This window comes from Poecilia formosa, unplaced genomic scaffold, assembly GCF_000485575.1.
Source record: "Poecilia formosa unplaced genomic scaffold, Poecilia_formosa-5.1.2 Scaffold711, whole genome shotgun sequence".
Taxonomy (NCBI): domain Eukaryota; kingdom Metazoa; phylum Chordata; class Actinopteri; order Cyprinodontiformes; family Poeciliidae; genus Poecilia; species Poecilia formosa.
The window spans coordinates 35,042-57,950 of NW_006800650.1; the positions used below are offsets into that span (position 1 = coordinate 35,042).

Sequence of the window (22,909 nt, forward strand, 5' to 3'; positions counted from 1 at the left end):
ATGCTTATTTTATTTCACAGGAGTGAGGTTCTAAAATATTAATTCTGTTAATCAGAGAGCCATACAGGTTTGTGTTCAATATTTCAAAATAAACATTTTCCCGTGTTTGTTTTTTTTTTTTTTTTTAATTGTCATTCACTTTATTTACATTTACAGCGGTGGAAAAAAAATTAACGAGCACTATGAATTGCTTCATAATTCATAGTGCTTTAGCGCCCCCAGCGGCGCCCAGCGGCAGTGTTTTTACGCAGGGCGTGATTGTGCGGCCCCTCCCCCTCCACAGTCGATCTGGAAAAGAAAAAAAAAAACTTTTTTGTATCGAAGGAATCAACAGCCGCCATCTTGTCGTGGCTCGGAATTGGGATTTCGATCCAACACTGGGTTTCGCGTAGAAATACAGCATCATTACCTGGCTATGACAGCGTCCTTCTGTCGAAAACGAAACCTTAACGTCGCTCCCGGAACATTTTGTGCAAAAAAACTGGAATCGGAACGGTGGTCGTCGGGCAGAATTGCTCCGTATATCTGATTTCCCCTTCAGAGTGCGGCGATTCGAGCCCCCTGTCGCCCGTTCGGGAGCAGCATTGTTTACCGTCGGCAAGCGGAGGAGCAGGTCGCGGCTTTCGAGGAGGATTTTTCAAAAAATTGCATTTTTGTGCAAATGTGCATTTTTGCGGAGCTTCGCGCGATTTTTGCATGAAGAAATTTGACGTCACGCAAAATGGGTACTTTAAACATTTAGAAATTACGACTTTTTGCCCGATATGCAGCAATCTCCCTGATTTATCTGGATTGACTCGTTGAAGCTCGATTTTTACATGGGGACTCTTTTATTTTGGGTTATTTAATGGTAATAATGTGGGTGTTGGGTGTTGGATTATCATGGGGTGAATGGCGGTGGCGGAGCGGGGCGCTATTGCATCTCTTTTGAAAGACGTTGACTCTTAACAGCGAGGAGTAGCTAACAGTTACCAGAGCTGGTAGCAGGCAATTAGCCAGTTAGCTAACTAAGCTGCCAACTTGCTAATGTGCTAACTGGGAAGGCTCCGGCTGATAGAAGAAAAACTTCCCTGACATAAGTTAGTGCAAAAATAAAGAAGCCAGACAGACTCTGAAGACAACTATGGCTGAAAACCTGCTGGATGTTGGACCTCCCAGCTCCAAGCGACCGAAACTAAATTCACCTGCCCTATCAGCGTCTGATGGACAAGGTAAGGCCTGAACACGCTTTCTAAATAGAAAAAAACTATTTTGAACTTTCGCACTCACCATTAGACCCTCTGGTATAGCTTACTAACTCCTACGTATCAACCAAGAGGCACACTTTCAGATTTGATAACAGGTGAGTTCGGCAAACTGGTGGGCTGGCTGGTTTACGGTACTGTTATGGTTTCGTTCTCTCTGCACAATCCCTGTTTACGTCGACGCATTGTTGGGTAGCATGGCATTAATTCAGTCTGGCAGACCTGCACAACTCCAGTCCTGGACACATAGCTGCAGTCAATAGCAAGCTTCCTGTGTGTTGTTAGCTAGCTCGGTCCGGTCCTCACTGTCATTTCAGCTCGTGCGTGTGTCGAGAAAATAAGACAAACCAACGATATTTATGCCCATACGCCTTTAAAAGTATTGCTATATGTGCTTAAACAAAATGTCTACAGACGTGTTGTGTCAAAATAAACTATTTCATTTGAAACATCCATAAAACAACTTCAAAAGGATGCTAAATCAACTGTGTTGGGTGAAAACCTGTGATTCTAGGGTAGTCTATGTCCTTAATTAGCACTGCAGCCCTTGAAAACTTGATTATAAATAAAGAACATTAATTTACAATTATTATTATTTTTTTAATTGTCAAGACATTATATGCTAGATTAGGCATTTCCTTGCAAGTACCAATTTCTAAGTCCAATGCTACTTTAGACCAAATCTGTAAGCAATATAACAAATGCAAGTAAGACAAAAATGCCATATTGCTAACAAGAATTTTAAAAATTATATTCTGGGAATTTGTGCCTTGTTGTTGAAAATTCTACATATAGAAGTGAATCAATGAAAAAGCTATAGCTAGTTTAGAGGTGAAAATACAGTCAGTAGCGCAATTACTGATAAAATGAGAGGAGCGCAAGAAACTGGCTGATATTAGCGTCCCTTCTCTAACTGCAGCTTTATGTGTTTTTCTCAGCATGTGCTTAAAAATGTAGGGTTACATGTAAAGTTAGAAGTGTAGAAACTTTTCAGAAGAGTTGTACTCTAAATTTCTCTCCTAAAGAGCAATACAAAAACTCTCAAGCGATGCCAAGATCAAGTGTCTATGTTCTAAATTAACATTTTTACCATGACGCTCATGCTGATTTCACTTCTCTCCAGGAATTCAGGTGGTTTTGTTGCCTCCAAGTACTGCAAATGAATAAAAAAATAAAAAGTGCGTGCAGCCGGTTCTAATTTTGAATCGAGCGGAGAAGGAAGGAATCCGAGGACGATCACTATTCTGTTCTGTTCAGCCTCAATAGTGAGACTTAATGACATACTCGGATTATCAAAATCACTTTATTCAGCAGAAATCATCCCGTTCCTTCTTGTAAAATATTTCGTAATTGAAATCGATAACGGAAAATATATACTTTAAAAAAAAAAAAAACAAATACTACAGCTTACATATTTGTTGACTATAAAGAATGTAAATGCTGAACTTCAGATAAAAACATCTACTCATTCATCAAATCACTTGATTTCTGGGATAAAGGTAGTTGAAAACATGACCTCACTTAATATTTGGTTGATTTAAAAACAACAACAAAAAAAATCTACTTGCCCCAAGTAAATTAAATAAAACCCTCATCCGTAACCCCTTTCTATGTTGCTGAGAAATAATCATCTGGATATAAGAGCTGCACAATATATCAAATTGCAATCAGCATCACAAAGTCAGTTTACAGAATATTGCAAATAACTGCTTGGAGGCAATATTTGGTGAAATACTCCCCATTTCCAGTGACTGGCATTCACACTCTGCATATTTTAGCAATATATTTGCCAGTTATACGGATTCTAAGCGCCCTTATTGCTCACGCCTGATCTTTATGTTTATTGGCTGAGATGCTGAAGCTCCTGGAGAGTAATGTGGGTGATTGTAAAGAAATAAAAGTTAGAAAAAATGCATTTCAATCATACGATCATCACTGCAGTTTTCAGCAATAGTATTGCAATTTCATCCCAGTCTAGCAGAAATGGTTCCGCTGATGACAGATGAAGATGTTTGCCGTTTAAAGATGTTTGAAAAGTGTTGCGCTACTGCTCTGTCGGAGGATGATGTTACAGGTGTGGTGGATGAGAAAAGGGCTCAGTGCCAGAGCTTTGTGTAGCCTCTGATTTATAAAAACTAGACATGCCTGTGTGCACAGGCAAACCAGAAAAATGCAACACACGAGTGTTGTCTCCGTCATCTTCAAAATATACACTCAAAGAAATCGAAGGAGAGTTTGATAATCTCCTGTTTGGTGTAGATTAGTGAGCTGCCTCCTTTTTTAAGCCTCTTTTTGCTTGAGTTTTTACAAATGCCTCACACTGCTTTTCTCTTCTTTTTTTTTTTTCTTCAATAGGCATCTCTCTTGAAATGCAGCATTAAAATCTGCTTTATGCTTTGGATAAAAGTAGCTTGTAGTTTTCTCTTGCAGGCAGTGGTCTATTGGAGGCATTCATTTAAATCCATTCTTGCAGTTCGCCAGAATTTGATTGTGTGCAGAGATTAATTTTTTTTAGAGCTCCAAGGTCCTTTTCGTTATTATTTTTACTTCTTTGCAATAGATGGCAAGTAGGGGCGGGCGATATGCACTTAAAAGTTTTATCACAATATTTTGTGGCACTATTGTGATGATAATGAAACTTACTACTCTTTTAGGGGCGCAGCAATCGTCGCCCCACAAACACAAATGACGCTCTCGAAAAACTACCCATTTGTACTATGATTCTTTAGGACTCCACTCACATTAGTAAACTAAACTGCACACAGTTGCTGCATTTAATATTATTTTCACATGTATTTATGTACTGACAAACAGTGGAGGAAATGGTAAAAGACAGTAATTCCGACAACACGGACAGCTTTGAGGATTTTCAAACGTCATTAATTGAATTTGTCACGACAACAATAAGTGAAAAATTCTTAAGAAATTTATCGTAACAAATGAGCGATAAATGCCCTCCCCTAAAAGCAAGTCCAACGTGCTGTTATTGATTGATTGGTTAGTTGGGATATGTGCTTGGGCGTCCAGCTTACAGCAGTTTGTAGCAACAGGTGGGGGAAGGGCTGCATTACGTTTCTCTAGGCTCTGGTATCGCATTAAAATGAATGGTTAAAGGGAAAAATTTTCACTGTTTTTAAATCTTTTACCGTTGTCAAACCTTGAAATAAATTAAAAGCAGCAACATGACTGGCCCCAATCTACTGCTTTAATTTGTATTTATGAATCGATGAAACAATCCAGACAATACCATGGAACCTCACCTTTTACTTTGCATTAAACAAGACTGCATCCCAGTGCAATAATTCACAATGACAAAAAATCTGTTTTTGAGAGCCAAAGACAGATTCTTGTATGAGACGGCCAAATATTCTGTTGCAAACACGTACGCATCAAATCCAAATAAGAGATGAACTGTACGCTCATGGAGAAACACCATTTATATCTCTGCCTGCGGGCAACTAGAAAAACCACGAGAAAAAGAAATGGGAAGAGATGAGAGGGATATGCTCACCACCAATATTTGTGTAAATTGGCTTTAAATGCACCATGAAATGGCCTCTAATTTTTCTACTTCTACATCAATATCAAAGCCTTTCCCCCCCCCACATGCGTCGAAGGCCTGTAACACTGTTTATGTTGTTTGAACCCTTTAGAAGTTCCTCTGGGAAAATCTATACCCCGACGTTCACACGGATGCAACTGTCTTTTCACGCCGAAGACATCCAGCGTTATTGGTTGTTTTATCAATGCCACAAAGGAACAACGTCACATCCTTAAGCTGTTGTGTCCCCTCCCAAAAAATGTTCCCCAATGCTCTAGTTAAAGTGACAAAACCCAAAGGTAATATTAATAGTCAGGAAACGAGTGCAACATTCTGCAACGTTTCTGATCCAAAGAGACATTTTTGTGTTCAGCCCTCCTAAGTAAAATTTGTCTTTAGCTAAAAACCGATGACCCCCAAGAACAAAACATACCATTACTTTGCAAGTTTTAAAAATTCATACTTTATAAAAATAAGTTCTCTTGCTTTGATGACATTAAGAAATTAAATCTTTTTGTGGGGTTTCAGTAAAACTCTTACAATGAGGGGTAGGGGGAAATAAATGTACTGTAGAAGAAAGCCTGCTCAATCATTCCCAACTCCATGACACGTGAAATTTCATATTTATATGTCGATCAATAAATCATGCGCATTGTTTGCAGAAAAAAGACTTGTTCCATTGGTGGTGGTTTGTTGTGGGAAACAATGGACTAATAAAACTTTTTGTAAATTTCTTATTTATAAAAACGGTCACCTTATTCGACTTTGGCCAAAGTTAATAGGAAACAGACAGTAGACTGTGGGAGAGAGAAACTATTTCACTTTACAGCAACAAACTTTGTATTTTGAGATTTTATGTGGTAGACAAACACAAAGCTATGAAAAGTTGTGAATTAAAAAAGAAACTGAAACATGTAGGCGTCCTTTTGGTTTCTCTTAAGGGTATTCAACATTTATTTGGTGACAAATGGAAAGCCTTCAGCATTGATAACTTGCTACCTGTGTTGGTCCGTCTAAAGAACCTTAATACGATGCCGTAATGTTTGTGGCTGTGACGTGGAAAAGTTCCCAAGGTACGAATCGTAGATGTGAAGTGATAATGAAACAGAAACAAGACGACGTCACTTCTTTTCAGCCTGTGTACCATGCTTGATTACTCACATCGTTCAGAAATGTCCTGGTAAATTCACCAATCTGACCTTTGTAATCTTGTTTACATAATTCTCCTAAACCACTGGCACAAAACAAAAACTAAAAGAAATATAATAATTCTGAATATTTATAGTCTGGTTCCCCATTGAGAACTAAATTCTCAGATCAGATCAACTTTACAATTTTGCTCTATTTGGCCATAAAGCAAGAGAAAAAAGCACAGTTTGAAAAGAATAGTCGATTACCTCAGCAAACCTACACTTTATTCCAAACTAGTAGTTTGATTTGGGACACAGACAAAAAAAAAAAAATCCACTAAAAATGAAAAATCTTTCACATTTATTTTAGGTTGCTAGGCATGTTTGTTTGCACTGATGTAGTTTAGGATTCGTCAGTGCAACTTCTGGTTTTCTTGTTCTACTTTTATATTATTTTAAACGCTACGCAATCGTATGAAGTTTTTTAAAATCAAGAGTGATCTTTTAGAGGGCTAGAACTTCTTGTTGTACCGTTAAAAGCCTGAGTTCTTCGTTTTTCAATTTGGGACGAATTCCACTTAGTATCTGATCTAGAGCTACTATTATTACCCGTTCTGACATCTTGATCACATTTGCTGCTTTTATCGCTCTGAGGGCTTTTGAGGAGTACAAGTAGTACCCGTTTGAAACGATCCAATTCAGGGCGCGACAGAGAAACCTTTCTGGGGTTTTTCGTCTAACTACAGGATCAGAGTCGAACATGGGCCAGTAAGGCCTTAGTGTTATAGAGAGGTGCCATATGGGGGGGGGAGGAAATCTGTGCTTTACAAAGACATGTTTTTGTTGGTGCGATCGCTGTGATTTGTTGTTCTTGCTATCTGTCCTGTTTGTCCTCTAGTCGCTGCTTGTTGACTCATCTTGGTGACGTGATGGAAACAACCATAGAGTCCTTAAAACAAAAAAAAAAGTCCCGTTCAGTTTGCATAGCCCCAATTCACAACATGAGTTCACCTAAAAAACGTTTAAAAGACAAACAAATCTCAAACAGGTGTATAAAATATATAATCAACTGAATCTGATTCATATCAATGCAGTCTAATCGCACGGAATTGGACTCAGTCAATTCAGTATAACTGCTATTCTGATACAATGCTGTCAATTAAAGTTAGAGTATGTAACTTTTATAAAAAAAAATATATTTTTTACATATTTGTTTAAACTGTCAGTATGTCATGACAATATATCATAAGACAGATAATCTATGAAAATAAAAAATCAATCTCAAGCACCCTCTCAAAGTTCTACTGCTGTCTGCAAAAATACACAGCTCCCGGCCAGAAACAACCAATCAGAGCCAGGAGGAGGGGCTTAGCGCTGTCAATCATGTTTGTGTACACATTATTATATTGTTTTTGGCATCATTTTGAGCCAACGTTGAAATTGGTTCAATTAATTGCACAGCCTTAAAGCTCAGGATGAGTTTACACCCTGGAGATGAGAGGGCAGAAAAGAGGAAGGTGGAAAATAAAAGAAAAGCTCCGCTTTAGGAATCTGTTTGAGTTTTATCAGCTGTGTTTTGTTTATTACTTCGCTCAGCATTTGAATCAGCATTTGACATCTCTAGATCCCATAAAGATGTCAAAATCTAATTTCATGTCTCCTAGAACAATGTGGGGTTTTTTGTTGTTGTGTTTAGGGATGCGCCGATTTATTGTCCAGCTGATTTATCTGGGCTGATTTCCTTTACTTTGGGAGATTTGCGATTGGCCAATACTTGCATGTAAAGCTGATCTTATCCACTGATCTTATCAACCTCAGCAAAGGTTTAAAAATCAACCACTGTCCTCTTCTACTCTCTCTTGAGAGAGCTTTGACCACCAGGTCATGTCTGCATGTTTGCACTGAGTAGTCACCCCAACTTGGCGACTTTTTTGCTTTATTCAGAGACATTTCAGACAAAAAAATTAATATTTTCCAAAATCAGTAAACGGTGATCATCCAGGAAACTGCAATCGGTGCACCTGTAGTTATTTTTGCCTTTGCGTTGCAGGAGATTGTCTTTTGAAATACTGGAGCTCTCAAGTCGTGCATTGTGGAATAAAAATGATTGTACTTATCTGGTTTTAAAAACCTGTCAGCTGAACTGAGACATCAGTGTAGCATCAATTCTGCTTCACATGCAGTAAAGGGAGACGCGTCGTCTCTTACTTGACCTTGCTTCATTTAGATCTTCTAGCCTTTGTATTTCACTATTTGGGCAAAACTTCAGTAAAGTGATTTTTAATTGAATAAGTTGTTCTGTCTCAACACTGGCTAAGAGTTACTATTCCTTCCCAGGCTAACTACATTATGCTAACTTTTATGGTCTGTGTTTTTGTGTATAATTAAAGCAACAATTTGCATGTTTGTCAAAAAATAAATCTCCTCAGCTTAAATGTTTATTTGGTCTGGATCATTATAACGCATAAACTTGGAAGGTGAAACTTTGTTCCATTCTCAAGCTTTTTCCAGCCACTTTCAGGGATTTTTTTCTTTTCAATATTGCCTTGTTTTTAGCTCTACCCATCCACTCCAACCTTATTGTTCTGGCAGACGCAGAGAAATTGTTCATGCCTTACTTTTCTGTTTTTCTTTCCTTTTGCATCCCCGTAGATCTGGGGTCTTTGCCCTGGGATGATTTGGAAAACGACCTTCCAGATGAACTCATCCCAAACGGAGGAGAGTTGAGCCAGTTAAGCGGGCTACCTTCAAATGGCGGCGCAACACCTGGCGGCGGCGGCGGACCCGGCGGCACCGCAGGAGCTCTCGGCGGGGGCGCCTCCGTCGTCCCGGACGCAGCCTCCAAACATAAGCAGCTCTCGGAGCTTCTCCGAGCCGGCAGCACCTCCAGCATCACAGGCACAGGGCTCAACTCGGCAAGCCCCCAGCCTGGCGGTATGGCTCCGCAGCTCGGTACCCCCCTGGGCAAGAGCCCCCTCGGCCAGGGTTCTCCCAACAGCCACTCGTCGCCTCAGGGCCAGAAACCGGGAACGCCAACTGGAGTAGTAGGACAGAACAGCAACAGCAACGCCGCAGCTATGGGCCTGAGCGCATCGGGGTTCAGCCAAGCTATGATCAACAGCAGCCCGGGTCACGCGGGACTCCTGGGTCAAGGAGGGCAACCTCAGCCCGGGCAGGTGATGAACGGCGGCCTCGTACCCAGCGCCGGAAGGGGACGGGGCGCCGGCGTGGCGGGGATGCAGTATCAAGGGCAGACGATACCGGGAAGCACTGCGGGACCGGGAGCATCTGGGAGCGCGTTGGTAGAGACTCTTACCCAGGGAGGACAGCAGATGGGAGCGCACGCCGCCCAGCAGGCGGGCAACATGAGCAAGGTGAGTCACGCTGCCGATGGTCCAAAAAAATAAAAATCAAAGTTTGCACTTCATATTGTAGCTGCATATTTTGGCAAACGTGCAATATGTCTCCTTCTGTGGTTGATTTGAATAGAGTTGTTAGTCATTCATTGGTTATTCGCAGCGGGTTGTGGGTGGAAAGTTTTAAAACTGAACTTGGTTTACCACAACTTGGTAAAACACTTTAATGACACGTGGTAATGATTTTGTGCTTGATGACATCACGATTAGTTAAAGTCATCTTAATTGCTACTGGAAATTTTATAAACTCATGATGAGACATATTCCATGATTTTTATTTTGGACTTTGAACCTTTGAAATCACAGTGTTCTTTTTTTTTATTACCAAGAAAAGTAATAAAAATATAATTACATTATGGCAAAAACAATCAGTATATGAGAGATTGGCACCTCTTTAGAAAGTCATATAATTCTAAAGTGCTGCTCTGCTGTATCACTAAACAGTAAATAAGGCAACACTTAGCTGTATTAATATCCTTAATGGAAAAATATATTGGATTCAGTTTTGCAGTTAAACATTTATTTAAACGAAACTTGATTGCATGATTATATGTACTACCAGAGGAATGCATAGAGGAGCCGTTAGTTAGACTTAAACAACTTTTTCCAGCTATAGCCTGATCGTTTATGTGGTAATTATCCCATGGGGAGAGTCTTGCGTGTTTGCTTTGTTAAACTCGGCTCTATTTTTGGACGGGCAGTTGATTAGACGTCTCCATGCGGTTAGCTACGAATTTCAGTCAAGCTCAAAGGTGTTGAATTTGGAGCAGGAGCTTCTTTCCTGGGTCAGGTGGACAGTCCAATTAGACGACGATGCCAAACAGACATCCAAAGTGCCTTTGGATCGACAGATCAATCTAACATTAGAGCTCCGGAGACACAGACCGGCTACCGGTTTCAAGGCGAGAATAAAATCCACTTCGGCTACCCGAAGAAGACAAACGGCAACATGAAGGAAGAACGTAGCCCCACATGCAAAACATGCTTACAGACCGCATCACTATTTAGTAAAGTTTATGATGTCTTGAAATGAACCAGCTGCCGTTAGCGTCTGGCATTTGTGAAACAAATATCACCGTGTTCCTGTGGAATAATTGTGCTGGTCACAACTTGTCTGCATGAGTGTTCAGGAGTGTATTTGATTAATTTACAGTGAAGGCAAACGTATCGAGCTCCTGTGGCGTTACGTCGTTACTCCTTTAACAGAGCATGTATTTTGCATGAAAGCGTTCACACTCGTGATTTCTGTCGTGTCTGTGCGCGTACAATTTAACCATATAATCTGCTTTACGTCAAAATCTAAAACATAACAAAAAGTCGCAAACGTGATGCATTACGCCAATCAAAAGACTGCTGTTGTGCAATGTAACCTGATTTGTCTTAGCTATTGAATTAGTGGAAACACAGTTCATCTACTGGAGCTTAACTTCATCAGTTTAGCTTAATTGCGTTAAGAGCCAAAAATCTTTAAGCGTGAACTCACACGAACCTTCAGAGTCACATACCTGTGAGCTAAACACAGCTTCCAAAACCAATCAAAGTTGAACGTGACTGTAGAGATCGTGTTGATAGAACAATGTTCTAAAAGAACAATGAGGACGAACTCGTCCTCATTGTTCTTTTAGAACAGCTGTGGCAGTCTTAAAGACATTCAAGAAGCAAATCGCCTGTCCATTCACATTCACACCGCGGTATTTTTACCTAAGATTATCATAGCGTCATGATTTCGATTTCATTTCAGCCCAGGCCTAATCTGGAATGGGCCCCACCACAGCTACCCCAGAAGAAGTTTGGATCGGAGAAAATCCTCCCTATATTTGACGTGCAGCATCACATTTTTGTGTTCAAATTACAGTTCTGGCCTCTAAATTGTTCAAATCCGTCTAATCAAAATAAAATTGACGCCCGTTTTGATGAGTGTATGCAAACTTCTCTTCACGTCTCTATCTAATGCGATCACACAAGCTAACGCACCTTAAAGTTTAGGAGAAGTGTAAAGCACAGTGACATAAGGTGGTTTACAAGATGGTCACCCCGCAGCTTAAAAAACCCCACAAACATCACAGGTCTTTATTGAGCCTGAACAGCATGTTGTAAAACTCTTTCTGGGCGCTCCTTCCTTCCCAGCACATGTTTCTTTCCCCCCCCCCTCTTCTTTAAAGTATTCCTAAAGGAGAAAGTAATGCCGTTATCCCCACCAGCGCTCTCTTGTTTACCGGCCGGCTCACTTTGCCGCATCACTGATGTGGGGAGAGACGGATCTTGTAAAATGAATCACTAACGACTACAAATGACTTTCACGGAAAGATGTTGGCCAGCTCCTCCTGAAAACCCGGTCTGGCAGCAGAGCGCTGAGGTGATAGTTGGCTTCTGTGCAGCCTGCCAACATGTGGAGTGTGTCTGAAAGGGGCGGGTAGGGCCTGAATGGGAAGAGTGACGGAGGGGAGTGTGTGTGTGTGTCCGTGTCCTCCCGCTCAGCTGTGTTGAAAGGCTGCCAGTGTCTGGTCGTCTCAGCTGGGTGTTTTTTATCTGGTCTGTTGGAGCGGTGTCAACAGCCTGAGGAGATACGGCCTGGCATGGCAGACTCTGCTCTGGTCTCCAGCTTCACGGATGAGAACAGCAGCAGCAAGTTAATCAGAGTGAGAAGCAAGGCAGACTGGAAAATTATCCTTAAGTGTTTTTTTTTTTTAATTCAGCGTTTTTCTTTTCTTTAAATTCTGCTATTTTCTCAATTTTAGTGTTTTTACAAGGACATTTTTTTAAGTACATAAAGAGTATCTGTCCTTGAGTGTCCATGCATCCTTGAAAAGTTGTAAATTTGTGTGTCTAATATTTAGGCCTTTAAAAAAAAAAAGGTAAGTCGGCCTTAATTTTTGTCATGAAAGGACTATTTAATCTCATGTGGTTTTGTTTATTTTTCTCGCTGGATTTTTCTGTCTGGCAAAATCCTCAGTTGCACTCCGACATCTCAGTTACTCTCTGTGACCCGAGGTGATTGAGGCTACCGTTGACGAGGTTCTAATAAACCCTTGCTAGCTAGCTAGCTTTTTTTGCATCTCACCCTTTTATGGATGATTGCTTCGACACACGGGGAGTGACGAACGGCGGTGATGATTGAGAGTCCAGACACGGGACGAAGTACTGCCAATGAAAGCTGAACATTTTTCAACGTGCCTTGTCACAAAATTTCCCATTAACGAACGAAGAGGGAGCGACGTCGCATAAGCACAAATTTGTCTCCGGTTGGCGGGGTGATGTTCGTTTTCAGCACTGGCTCACTTCTGTTGGCAACACATGCTAGGCTAGGTGGATTCTGTACATTTTAAGCTTGTATTTATGGAGGTTAAGGCTGCCGTGTGAGGAGGACAAACCAGCTGCAAAGAGCCACAAATTTAGCTATTCTTGACTGTAATACTGTAGAATCTTCACTCCTCCTTCTACACCCCCCGCGTTGTATCCACCCTTTATATTTCCAGTTGTTTCTGTCTTAAATGTGATTCAAGGTGGCATTAAAAATATCTTTAAGTCTGAACTTTTACTTGCCAAAATGTGCAGGAATCCTGTATTGATGAGAATGATGTGTACCAAGTCTATATGAATTAGTATATTTCATTTAAATGAATGAGTTTGTTCTTTATGAATGTGTGAGAATAGGTTTTTTATGTCTTTTTTTATTTTTTTTTTTTTTGCTTTAGTCGCCTTTATTTGAAAGCTTTAAGACAGTAAAGTAGGTAAAGAGAGAGAGGGAAGACATGCAGCCGGGAATCGAACCTGCGACATCTGCGTCGAGGACTCGGAGCCTCCTTATGTGGGTTGTGCTTAACCCCTGCTCTACCACAACACTCCTAATCACTGGTCTTTAAAAAAAAAAAAAAAATCAAACTTGCCAATTTCAATTTTGGCTAGTACTGGCTTTTAAATATTTTTTTATGATCGGTTTTGGTGCCAAATGTAGCGACAGTGTTTAAGTTGGCAAACGGTTGTGTGTGTGTTGTTAACCATGCAGACGGCGCCTGGGGGCCGAGTCTGTTGGTTTACCAAAAACTTATCTCTACCTATTAGTTAGTTTGTTTTTTAAATAAATTTCCTTGGTAATGTAAATCATAGATTATGCTTTTATATCTGTATATTATGAGTTTCACTTTTTCAATTAAATTAAATAGAATTTAAGTTTGGGATGATTGCATTAATAAAAATGTTGAAAAATCCCATTGTTGAAATCTGACAAAAAAAGAAAAAAAAGTTTGGTTTCTAAAAGTCTAAAAGGAGAATATGTACTACAGAAATATGCTCAACAACCGACTCAACTAAGCATTTTTAACAGATCTTAAAAACTCCAGCCACGCTGCTAATGTGTCTGTGGTTTTTATCTGATTGAATCGCTCCAAACTCGTCTGTTAACTTCCCTGACGCACAGAGGAAGCAGGAGGAGGAGGAAGAGCAACGCGTGGCGATTCAATTGTGAAAAGTCGATTCCAGTCATGCCAACAGCTTCAGTCACGCTGAGCTGTCATGGCACCCGAGCATCTCCGGACTAATTTCGGCCTAATCGGGGACAATTACTCTGGCACGGCTACTGTAGCGCTCGTTCTGGCGTGTGTGACATCTTGTAATGACAAACGGTGGTTGGTAGGGGCAGCGGAAAACAGTTATTACCTCGAGGTTCCCGAGCCAGAGTGAATGTGTGTGTTTAAACTGATAAATGTGAATATTTTTTTGCTCAGAAGTTTAAAAAAAATTCTAAGAAGCAGCTTATAACAGTGTTGAATAATATCGTCTTCTGTGTCTTATGTGTCGTCTTCAGATGGGTCTGGGTAGCAATGGAAGTCCGTTTGGGGCTCAGCCTTACGGTCAGGGTGCTGCTGGACCGGGCCAGCAGCTAAATCCTCAGCAGCAGCTCCAGAACAAAGCTGCCCTTGCCAGCAGCCTGCCACCATTCCCCAATGAGCTCAAAGGGGCCGCTGTCACTAGCGGGCCAAATATGGTTTGTCCTTTTTTTTTCTTTTCTTTTTTTTAAATAGAGTCACATATTTTTGCTTTTAAACACAGCATTTATGTTACTATTTATATTTTAGAGTGATTCAATTTTTTAAAAAAGTAAGCCTGTAAAAGTGTGATGATTAAAAATGTGGTTAAGAATTTGAGTTCATCTAACTTTTGTGTTGGTTCTAAGGAAACAAAAAGTCTAGCCTACCTTTTAAAAAAAAACAACAAACAGCTGTAGTGGAGTGGTTTACATTGGAGTGTATTCACGTGTTGGAATGGCCCTGTCAAAGTTTAGAGCTAAATGTAATTGATAATCTGTTGTGAAACTAAAATAAATGGAGTTCAGTCGCCTTTCTTCCAGTTTGAGCCTGAGCTAAGTTTCAAAGAAAATGAGTTCAGTTACCAGAAAACTAGAAGCTGGAAATGAAACAGAAACGTGGTTCTAAAGAGGCTAAATATAAGGACATGCCACACTTTTCAGATTTCTACCAACTATGAATCCTGATATTTACACTTCCATGCATACAGCTGAATGTATAGATATTTATTTTCACCATTCCGAATATAAAACAAAAATTTCTCAATTATGCTGAAAAGAAATGACCAAAGCAATTTAGTTTTTGTTTGAAACTGAAAAGCAGAAATAATTCCTAGTGCTTGTAAAGTTATATAACATTACTAAAGGTGTTAAAAGGTGATGATTAATGACCACCTGCTAAAAAAACAATCATGTTTGGAATAATACGGTGGATAAATGGTGTGGTTTTGTTGGTAAAATGTCCTCTCTGACTCTCCGTAACCGACGTAACGGCACCATCGTAAAACATGTAAAGACGAAGGATTTAAAAAAAAAATATTTTTTTACTTTACCGTAATTCGCCAAAAACGTTGACGTCAGTTTTCCTCTCCTGTGCCCCCAGCAGCTCCAGCAGCCTCCACAGCAGCAGGCGGGGATGCTCCCGCTGGCCAGCAGCGGAGGCGTGGCGGTGCCTTCGGCGGGGCCGACAGCTGACCCCGAGAAGCGCAAGCTGATCCAGCAGCAGCTGGTCCTGCTGCTTCACGCACACAAGTGCCAGAGAAGAGAGCAGGCCAACGGCGAGGTGAGGCAATGCGCCCTGCCCCACTGCCGCACCATGAAGAACGTCCTGAACCACATGACCCACTGCCAGGCCGGCAAGTCCTGCCAAGGTAAGGCTGCAGCGGCGAGAAGACGCGGCAAAGCGAAATCCACACCGACCAGATGTTTCTTGAACGCACCGTTTTGTTAGCCGAGGGTTTGAGCCCAGCTTGATGTCGCCAGTGAAGAGTCGGGGGTTCATTGAAAGTTCTTGAATTTTTTTTAGTTTTCCAGGTTTGATTTCTGGTTTTTGAACATGCAGCTTTGCTTTCATTAGAGGCCTAAAGTTGAAACCAGATATTTGAATTGTAATAAGAAGAGACGCTTTTTTTCCTCCCTCACCGTCTGAAGTTAAACCAGACTAAACTTCTCTTGTTTTAAGTTGGTCAGAATTACCAAAATTATTTCTGTTTGCTAAATGCCAGAAAACTTAGATGTCTCTTGTAAAAAAAATTCTGACCAGTCAGGTGTGTAGGGTGTATAAAAGAGACATTTCAAAACATGAAATTGTTATATTTTACTTTACATTGTCCCTGCTGTAGAATACTATCACGAGATATTATTAATAACGGTGATAAATGATATTATTAAAATAGTGAATTAGAACTGTGGTCTTTAGTTCATTTGTATTGTTTTTATTTCCAAAGCGTGATGCTGGAAAACCTGAAAAACTGATCTTGAAGATGCTTGAAAAGTCCTTGAATTTCACCGTTTTAAAATTGTGCGAACCCTAAAAAGTTCATAAAAGCCACAAAAAAAAAATAAATAAAAAATCTGGTACACTTGTTGGAAATATAGTTTATTTACTCGGGAGGATAACCGCTGTAGTTAGTGACGCGCTCCTGCAGGCGCCGTTACTATGCACCGAGTTACGTCCATAAATCCACACTGTGCCGATGAGGGATGAGCAAAAATCTGTCACAAAAATCTTTGCAGCCTTCTGATTTCTTATCTGATTTCAATAAAATTTTATGTCAGTTAAAGCAGAGAAAACTGCCAATGCTTTGATACGCAAGATATGTTTTCAACCTGGATATAAATCTCTAAAAAGTTTGTTTCTGTCCAGATTCAAGAGGCGATTGTTCAAACTTCTCTTAATTAACTTAATTTTATTTACTTGCCGCTATAGGACATATTTTGTTATGTAACTTATGAAATATTTTGTTCTATTTGTTACAAATGGTGCAAAGTTCAATGGAAAACCAAAAAAAGTTTGTCCACTTTTTGTCATTTTCTGAACTTTTGGAAATTCCATCGGCTGCGGAGCGCCACAGTAAAGGGAAAACGACTCAAGATCACTCGTAATCTTTTTTTTTTCTCCCGTGTGTTTGGTTTTCTCCACACGCACACCCGTTGCCGTGGCTACTGACGGACAACAGCTCCACTGGTGGACAATTACACTCAAGTGTATCAGGATTCAACACCGAAAAACACGCAATCATTTCCCAAACGCAGAAGAGAACAAAAAACCCAAAACAGACCATTCAGTCCGTCGCAGTTTTATGCTTCCAGGCTTGACGTTTATTTTGCAATCATGAACAAGTGTTCGCCTGAACACGAGCGCCGGTTGATTGGCTAATTCAAACACCTGCTCCACTAACGGGCCAAACAAACTGCAATAAACAGCATTCTGGATGCAGTATTACTCGCTAGAGGATCCAGATGCATCCTTTCATTTGTAGGAAAGGATGCATCTGCGGCGAAAAAAGAAATGCTTCTAAAACGTATTTATTTATTTCAAACGGGTTTCTAAATTCAAAGAAAACGAGTATTGGGCAGGATGAGAGAAAATGCACAGTCTTAAGCAAGAACAAAATAACAAAAACACGTGAAAGACTCGGGCCTTTCTGCTTGACTTAACATTAATACAGTAGGGAACTGCTCAGTTTGCATTTTGGATTAACTGATTAATAGTTAAAAGATGCTTAATAGGAGTTTTTTTTTTCAATAATTGATGCAAAAAAGTTGACATTTTAGGTGTTTTCAATCAAGTATAGTTTTTCTTTATCCGGATTGAGAAATGTTTTTCTTTTTTTTTGTGTGGTGTTCTTTCAGCGAATGTCCACTTTTGAGACAGTCTGCTCCAGGCGGCGATCAATCGATTACTAAATAAGTTGACGATTATTTTAATAGTCTGATGAACCGTTTCGGGCCTAATGTCCCACCTCTTGCTTCTGTGCAGTGGCTCACTGTGCGTCGTCCAGACAGATCATCTCCCATTGGAAAAACTGCACACGACACGACTGTCCAGTCTGCCTCCCGCTGAAGAATGCGAGCGACAAGCGAACCCAGCAGCGTGAGTCTGACTGCCCTCAGTTGATGTCAAATAGTTGATGGCTATGGTCGACTGTAAGACTAGAGTCCCTTTGGAGATTTTATTCCATCACAGTGGAAAGTTGCAGATATGACGAAGGAGAAATGATCCGACGGAGCGATTTAGCTTCGGAGTTGTTTACAACTCCGCAGTTTCTGCCTGGAGCTGCTTCCCGTTCTGTTTTGATTTTTAAGCCTCTCTTGTAAATATTGCTGTAATATTTTATGACCCATGATCATTTCCCCTGCCCCTGACTAATTAGAGCAGTTGCATAAACTTTGCTCATTTTCTTTCCACTCTTTAGTCAGCATCTTTCCAGTGTTTATCTGTCTCTCCTTGGCTTGCTCTGCGGAGAGCATGATGTATGATTTTGTGCTTCTTGCACACAGAGGTCCTTTATGTTTTCTGCTTGCTTCCTCTTTTCTAGTCGAGGAGCTTTTTATCCGCTCAAACTCGATAAATGATCCTCATCTCCCGTCCCCCAAAGCGTTGGACTGACTTCTTTATCCCTCTCCGCAGCTCTGCTGAGTTCCCCAAACACAGGCCTTCAGAATCCCATGTCTACCGTTGGCATGGGCCAGCCCAGTGCTCCCACTATCAATACCTCAGCCCCCATCGACCCCAGCTCCATGCAGAGAGCCTACGCAGCGCTCGGCCTGCCCTACAGCAGCCAGGCCGCTGGACAAGCTGCAGCTCAGCAGGCCCCAGGACAAGCGGCCGGAGCCCAGAACTCGCAGGCCCAGCAGCAACAGCAGCTTCCTCAGCAGATGAGACCCATCAACACCATCGGTAATGACAGCCTGGCATGTTTTAAATAAAAAGGAAAACAATCGGTTATCGATTACTCAGACGATTAATCGGATTTAAAAAAAAAAATTGGCACATTCTGCAGATTTTTTTATTGAACTACCCAAGTCGCTTTTTTACTTAAGAACATGAAAAATGCCAATAAACACATAATTGGGCTTCTTTTTAAATATTACCTAAAACGCAATAACACAGCATTATTTTAGTGTATGCAAGATCATTTGTAGGTTAATTGATTCATTTTTACATTAACCCATTAATAATTGGATAGCAAAAGGTGTTTAATAGGAGATTTCTGTTTTTCTTTACAGAATTTGAATCAGCCAATGCTAAAACTGTGCTACATAAGGAGGTCTGAGTAGAACAAGTTACAATGTTTTTTTTTTATTTTTTTATCTTAAATACAAATGTATATGGGTTTTTTGTACAGTTTTGGCTTTAATGCTGCTCTGAGTGTGTTGATCTGTGAGCAAATGGTCTTTGTTTGAATCTGTAAACTCCAGTTAATCTATTTCTAAAATAATTGGATTATTTCAATAATGGTAAACTAATTTACAATCACAGGATTTACATATTACAGGCCGTTAACTTTTATTTATGTTTTATTTTTTGCATATCTCAAAACACACAGAATGCACAATATGCCAAGATGTGTTTTTTCTTTTTTGTTCTGCATGAGCATTTCAACATAAATAGTTTATTAAAAACTGATTCATCTGCCAGATGTGTTGCATTATGAAATGATTGAGTCATTTATTGTAACTGTACAGAAGCCTTTCTGTAATCTGTCATTTGTAGTCTCTTTTGGACCAGAGGTGATGTCACACTGGGTGTGTCTACACATCTGTCCAGGTTGAGCCACTGTCACAAAAGCTTTAAAACAAAGAACATGATCACTGAAGCAACATCTTAGACTTTCTTCTGCTCATCGCTAATATGTGACATGTTAGCAATGAATGCGGTTAGCACTACTACTTGTAAACATGAGTCTCTGTGTATTGCCTATTTAATAAGTACAATCTTACTGTCAGATTTCCAAAGGATTGCCAACATTTTCTAATCTAGCATGACAGAACTGAAAATGATAAAAAGAACAAATTTGCTGTACCGATTTAACCTTCCTGTTGCCTGTTAAATCTTCTTCTTTCTCTGTTGAAGTTGGAAGTGGAGCCTGAATGAAAAGTTGGACTGTTTCCATGGAAAATACTTTTTATCTTCTTAAAGCACCTGACAGTTGTTGTGGTTCCTTTGGCTTCTGTTTTTTACTTTTCTTTTCCTCAGTAACAACTTCCACACCGAAGGGGTTTAGTTATGATGTGTCCAGTTGGTGCGTCTCTAAGTGTTAATGGAAAGTCCAGGGTCATTTTAATAAAAAATCAAACCATTTCAACAAACGTTTTCTACAACCTTTTTTTTTTCCCCATTCCTTTGGATAAAATATAACAATAGATGATTGACTGTAGTTCCAGTAATATTAAAAAATTAAGTGTTTGTTCTATACAAATGTATTTATTTATTAAAATGTTAAAAATAAAATATTAAAATGTGCAAAAATATGTTTCAGCTGTTTATATTTAAGGCTGTTGTATTTTTTTTGTTGTTGGTGTGAACAGGTAGCCAGATGGCTCTTGGAGGTGGGACGATGGGCGTGGCGACTTCAGAACAGACCAACCTGCACACAGACTCCCTTTCCAACACGCTCAACACTAACAAGTCAGTCTCTGCCTCCTTCGAGAGAAACAAAAACACAATCCAGTGTCTGTTCGCACACATCTGCTGTTGTTACCCAATCTATTAAAAGAAGTCATATTTGTAGACTCTAATCGACTTTTTTCTTATTATTGTTATTCTCTTCCTCCACCTGCAGTCAGCTGCTGTCAGACGGCTCTGCTGTGGGCCAGATGGGCAGCCTGCCCACAGCAGCGCCCGTCTCTTCCGCAGGCGCCAGAAAGGCCTGGCACGAGCACGTCACTCAGGACCTGCGCAATCACCTCGTACACAAACTGTAAGTGTCGGCCTCGTCTTCAGAGAGGAGAGCCGGAGGTCGTCCGTCCCTTTAACGTCGTGCTTCTTGTGCTGCAGGGTACAAGCCATATTCCCCACCCCTGACCCGGCCGCTCTGAAGGACAGGCGAATGGAAAATCTGGTGGCCTATGCCAGAAAAGTTGAGGGGGACATGTATGAGTCGGCGAACAGCCGGGTAAGATGGCTATACCAGTTAACGTGTGCAGTGAGGGCTTAAAACCCCAACGCCGTAGCAACGTCTTATTTCGTTTTGCTTTCAGGACGAGTATTATCACTTCTTAGCTGAGAAAATTTACAAAATCCAGAAGGAGCTGGAAGAGAAGAGACGTTCAAGGCTGCAGAAGCAGATCATCAACCAGGCACCCATAGCTGGCCAGGGGACGCAGCAACCCGGCCTTCCCCAGCCCAACGCGTTGGGCCCCAGGCCGCAGAGTGAGTACTGGTCCCACATCATGTCAGCTGCAGGCGGCTGGGTGCAGTGGTGCCTAGTCCTACCTAGATTGAAAGTTGAGAGGCATACCTTTTATATTTTGAGTGTGTGAACTAAAACGATGTATTTATGTTAATTTGATTAATACATGTTCTGTTTGTTGCACAGATGGACCCGTTTCTCTCCCCAACATGCCGAATCAGATCATGAACCGCATTCAGGTTCCTCAAGGTACAGATTCGATGTTAAAGAATGTAATAATGTAATAAAATCAGGCTTCAACATGTAATAGAACATCACTAAAACCGCATTGTGTAATAATTGATTCAAAATGTAATAAATGCATTTTGTAATACTTTCTGCAGCACATGTAATAAGTTTATTGCATTTGCGCAGATTGTTACAAAATGCGGAAGTAGCTCTGTTTAGAAGTGATAATGTATTAAATGGTCACAAGCCGCTGTGTGTTCACTCTAATCATTATGCTTCTAATAACGGTCATATTATGGATCCCGTGCATTTAGATTGAAACTTTGGCCAATAAATCCAGAACTTCTGGTCCATTTAGTTGCCTTTTCAAACTCGTTAGCAAAACCCTCAATATTAATGTACGTACCAATTAAGGTAAAACAATTCAAATTTACATTATTCAGCCGTAATGACGTTTTATTACATTTTAAAACTTGATTTTATTACATAATGGGTAGGGCTGTGTAATAATATCGATTTTTGCGATATATATCGATATTTTCTTTCCTAGAAAAAAATCGATATTCATCCGCAAGTATTGTAACATCCAACTGTCCCCTTGCTCACTCACTGCTTGCTTCGCTGGGAGAGTGATTAGGTCATCAGGCTTAGAGTGATTCCTTCAGATGTTAAGTGTCAAGGTTAAAAAGGTATCAAACTATTCAGAGCAGGGTACTTGGTGCACTTTATTTACTTTACAAATGCAGGTAAGCTACAGTTTGTACTGTTTCAATTAAAAGAAACATGTTTAACATGTTTTCTCACCACTTCTTTGATTCATTTTGTCCAGCTGTCGACTTTAAGTCTGTGTCCATGTCCAACCAGAGCGAGGTATTGTGTAGTTGGTGCTTTTAATCAGTTTTCAGTTAAATTAATTCAATCCAACGCTATAACAGTTACAGAATGTCACCAAAATCACTCTGTCCCTCTAAAATCTTTCAGAAAATCGCAGAAGTATATTGAATTGTATCGTTTGCTGAATATTGCAATATATATCGTATCGTGGGCAGAATATCGTGTATCGTATTGTATCGTGAGATTATTGTATCACTACAGCCCTAATAATGCGGTGCTACGTGCACACACACACAAGTTGAATGAAAACAGACAGTAACATGGAAAAGGCTGTCTTTGTCTCTCATTTTCTGTTTCGCTGGACTTTGTTTTCCTCTACACAAGTTTGATTGTCACTGAACATTTTGCCTTTCTGTTTGTTGCAGGTATGAACCAGTTCAACCACATGACTCTACCCAACTCCCAGACGTCGATGGGTCCCCGAGCAGCTTCCCCTATGACCCACCCACAGCAAATGAACATCAGCTCTGTCCCAGCGGTAAGAATCACGCAGGGAGACTGTCTTGGCGCATTTAGTTTTTACGCACATATAATCTGGAACAAATCTTCAGAAAACCTAAAAACTGCTGAAATGCAGAGTTCTTTTATATCGAGACTAAAAACCCACCTGCAAGTTGCCTTTGATTAAAAACAATTGGAACATTGATGACGATTACTCTTGTTTATTTTGATGACGTCATTTGACAAAATACGATTGTTCCTCGTAATTGGTTATGAAATAATTGGTTTATTTTATTTATAAGGCAATTTGAACTGCCTTCCTGCTGAAATGTGCTACGTAAATAAACTTAAAAC

At 40.3% G+C, this 22,909-nt stretch overlaps 1 protein-coding gene across 4 annotated transcripts in view; it reads left to right on the top strand.

Moving 5' to 3' along the window:
- The first annotated feature begins 298 nt into the window (after positions 1-298).
- Positions 299-22,909, top strand: part of crebbpa (CREB binding lysine acetyltransferase a) — a 37,342-nt gene continuing 14,731 nt past the window's right edge. For 2 of the 4 annotated variants that reach the window (XM_007542576.2, XM_007542579.2), the window contains exons 1-12: positions 1,124-1,211; positions 8,568-9,289; positions 14,136-14,315; positions 15,238-15,505; positions 17,617-17,730; positions 18,268-18,537; positions 20,169-20,268; positions 20,423-20,560; positions 20,638-20,755; positions 20,841-21,012; positions 21,179-21,241; positions 22,480-22,592. In XM_007542576.2, coding sequence (XP_007542638.1) covers positions 1,124-1,211; positions 8,568-9,289; positions 14,136-14,315; positions 15,238-15,505; positions 17,617-17,730; positions 18,268-18,537; positions 20,169-20,268; positions 20,423-20,560; positions 20,638-20,755; positions 20,841-21,012; positions 21,179-21,241; positions 22,480-22,592 — 2,346 coding nt within the window. Of the gene's footprint in view, positions 1,212-8,567; positions 9,290-14,135; positions 14,316-15,237; positions 15,506-17,616; positions 17,731-18,267; positions 18,538-20,168; positions 20,269-20,422; positions 20,561-20,637; positions 20,756-20,840; positions 21,013-21,178; positions 21,242-22,479; positions 22,593-22,909 lie in introns of all 4 variants that reach the window. The other 2 variants (XM_007542577.2, XM_007542578.2) reach the window with 2 other exon arrangements.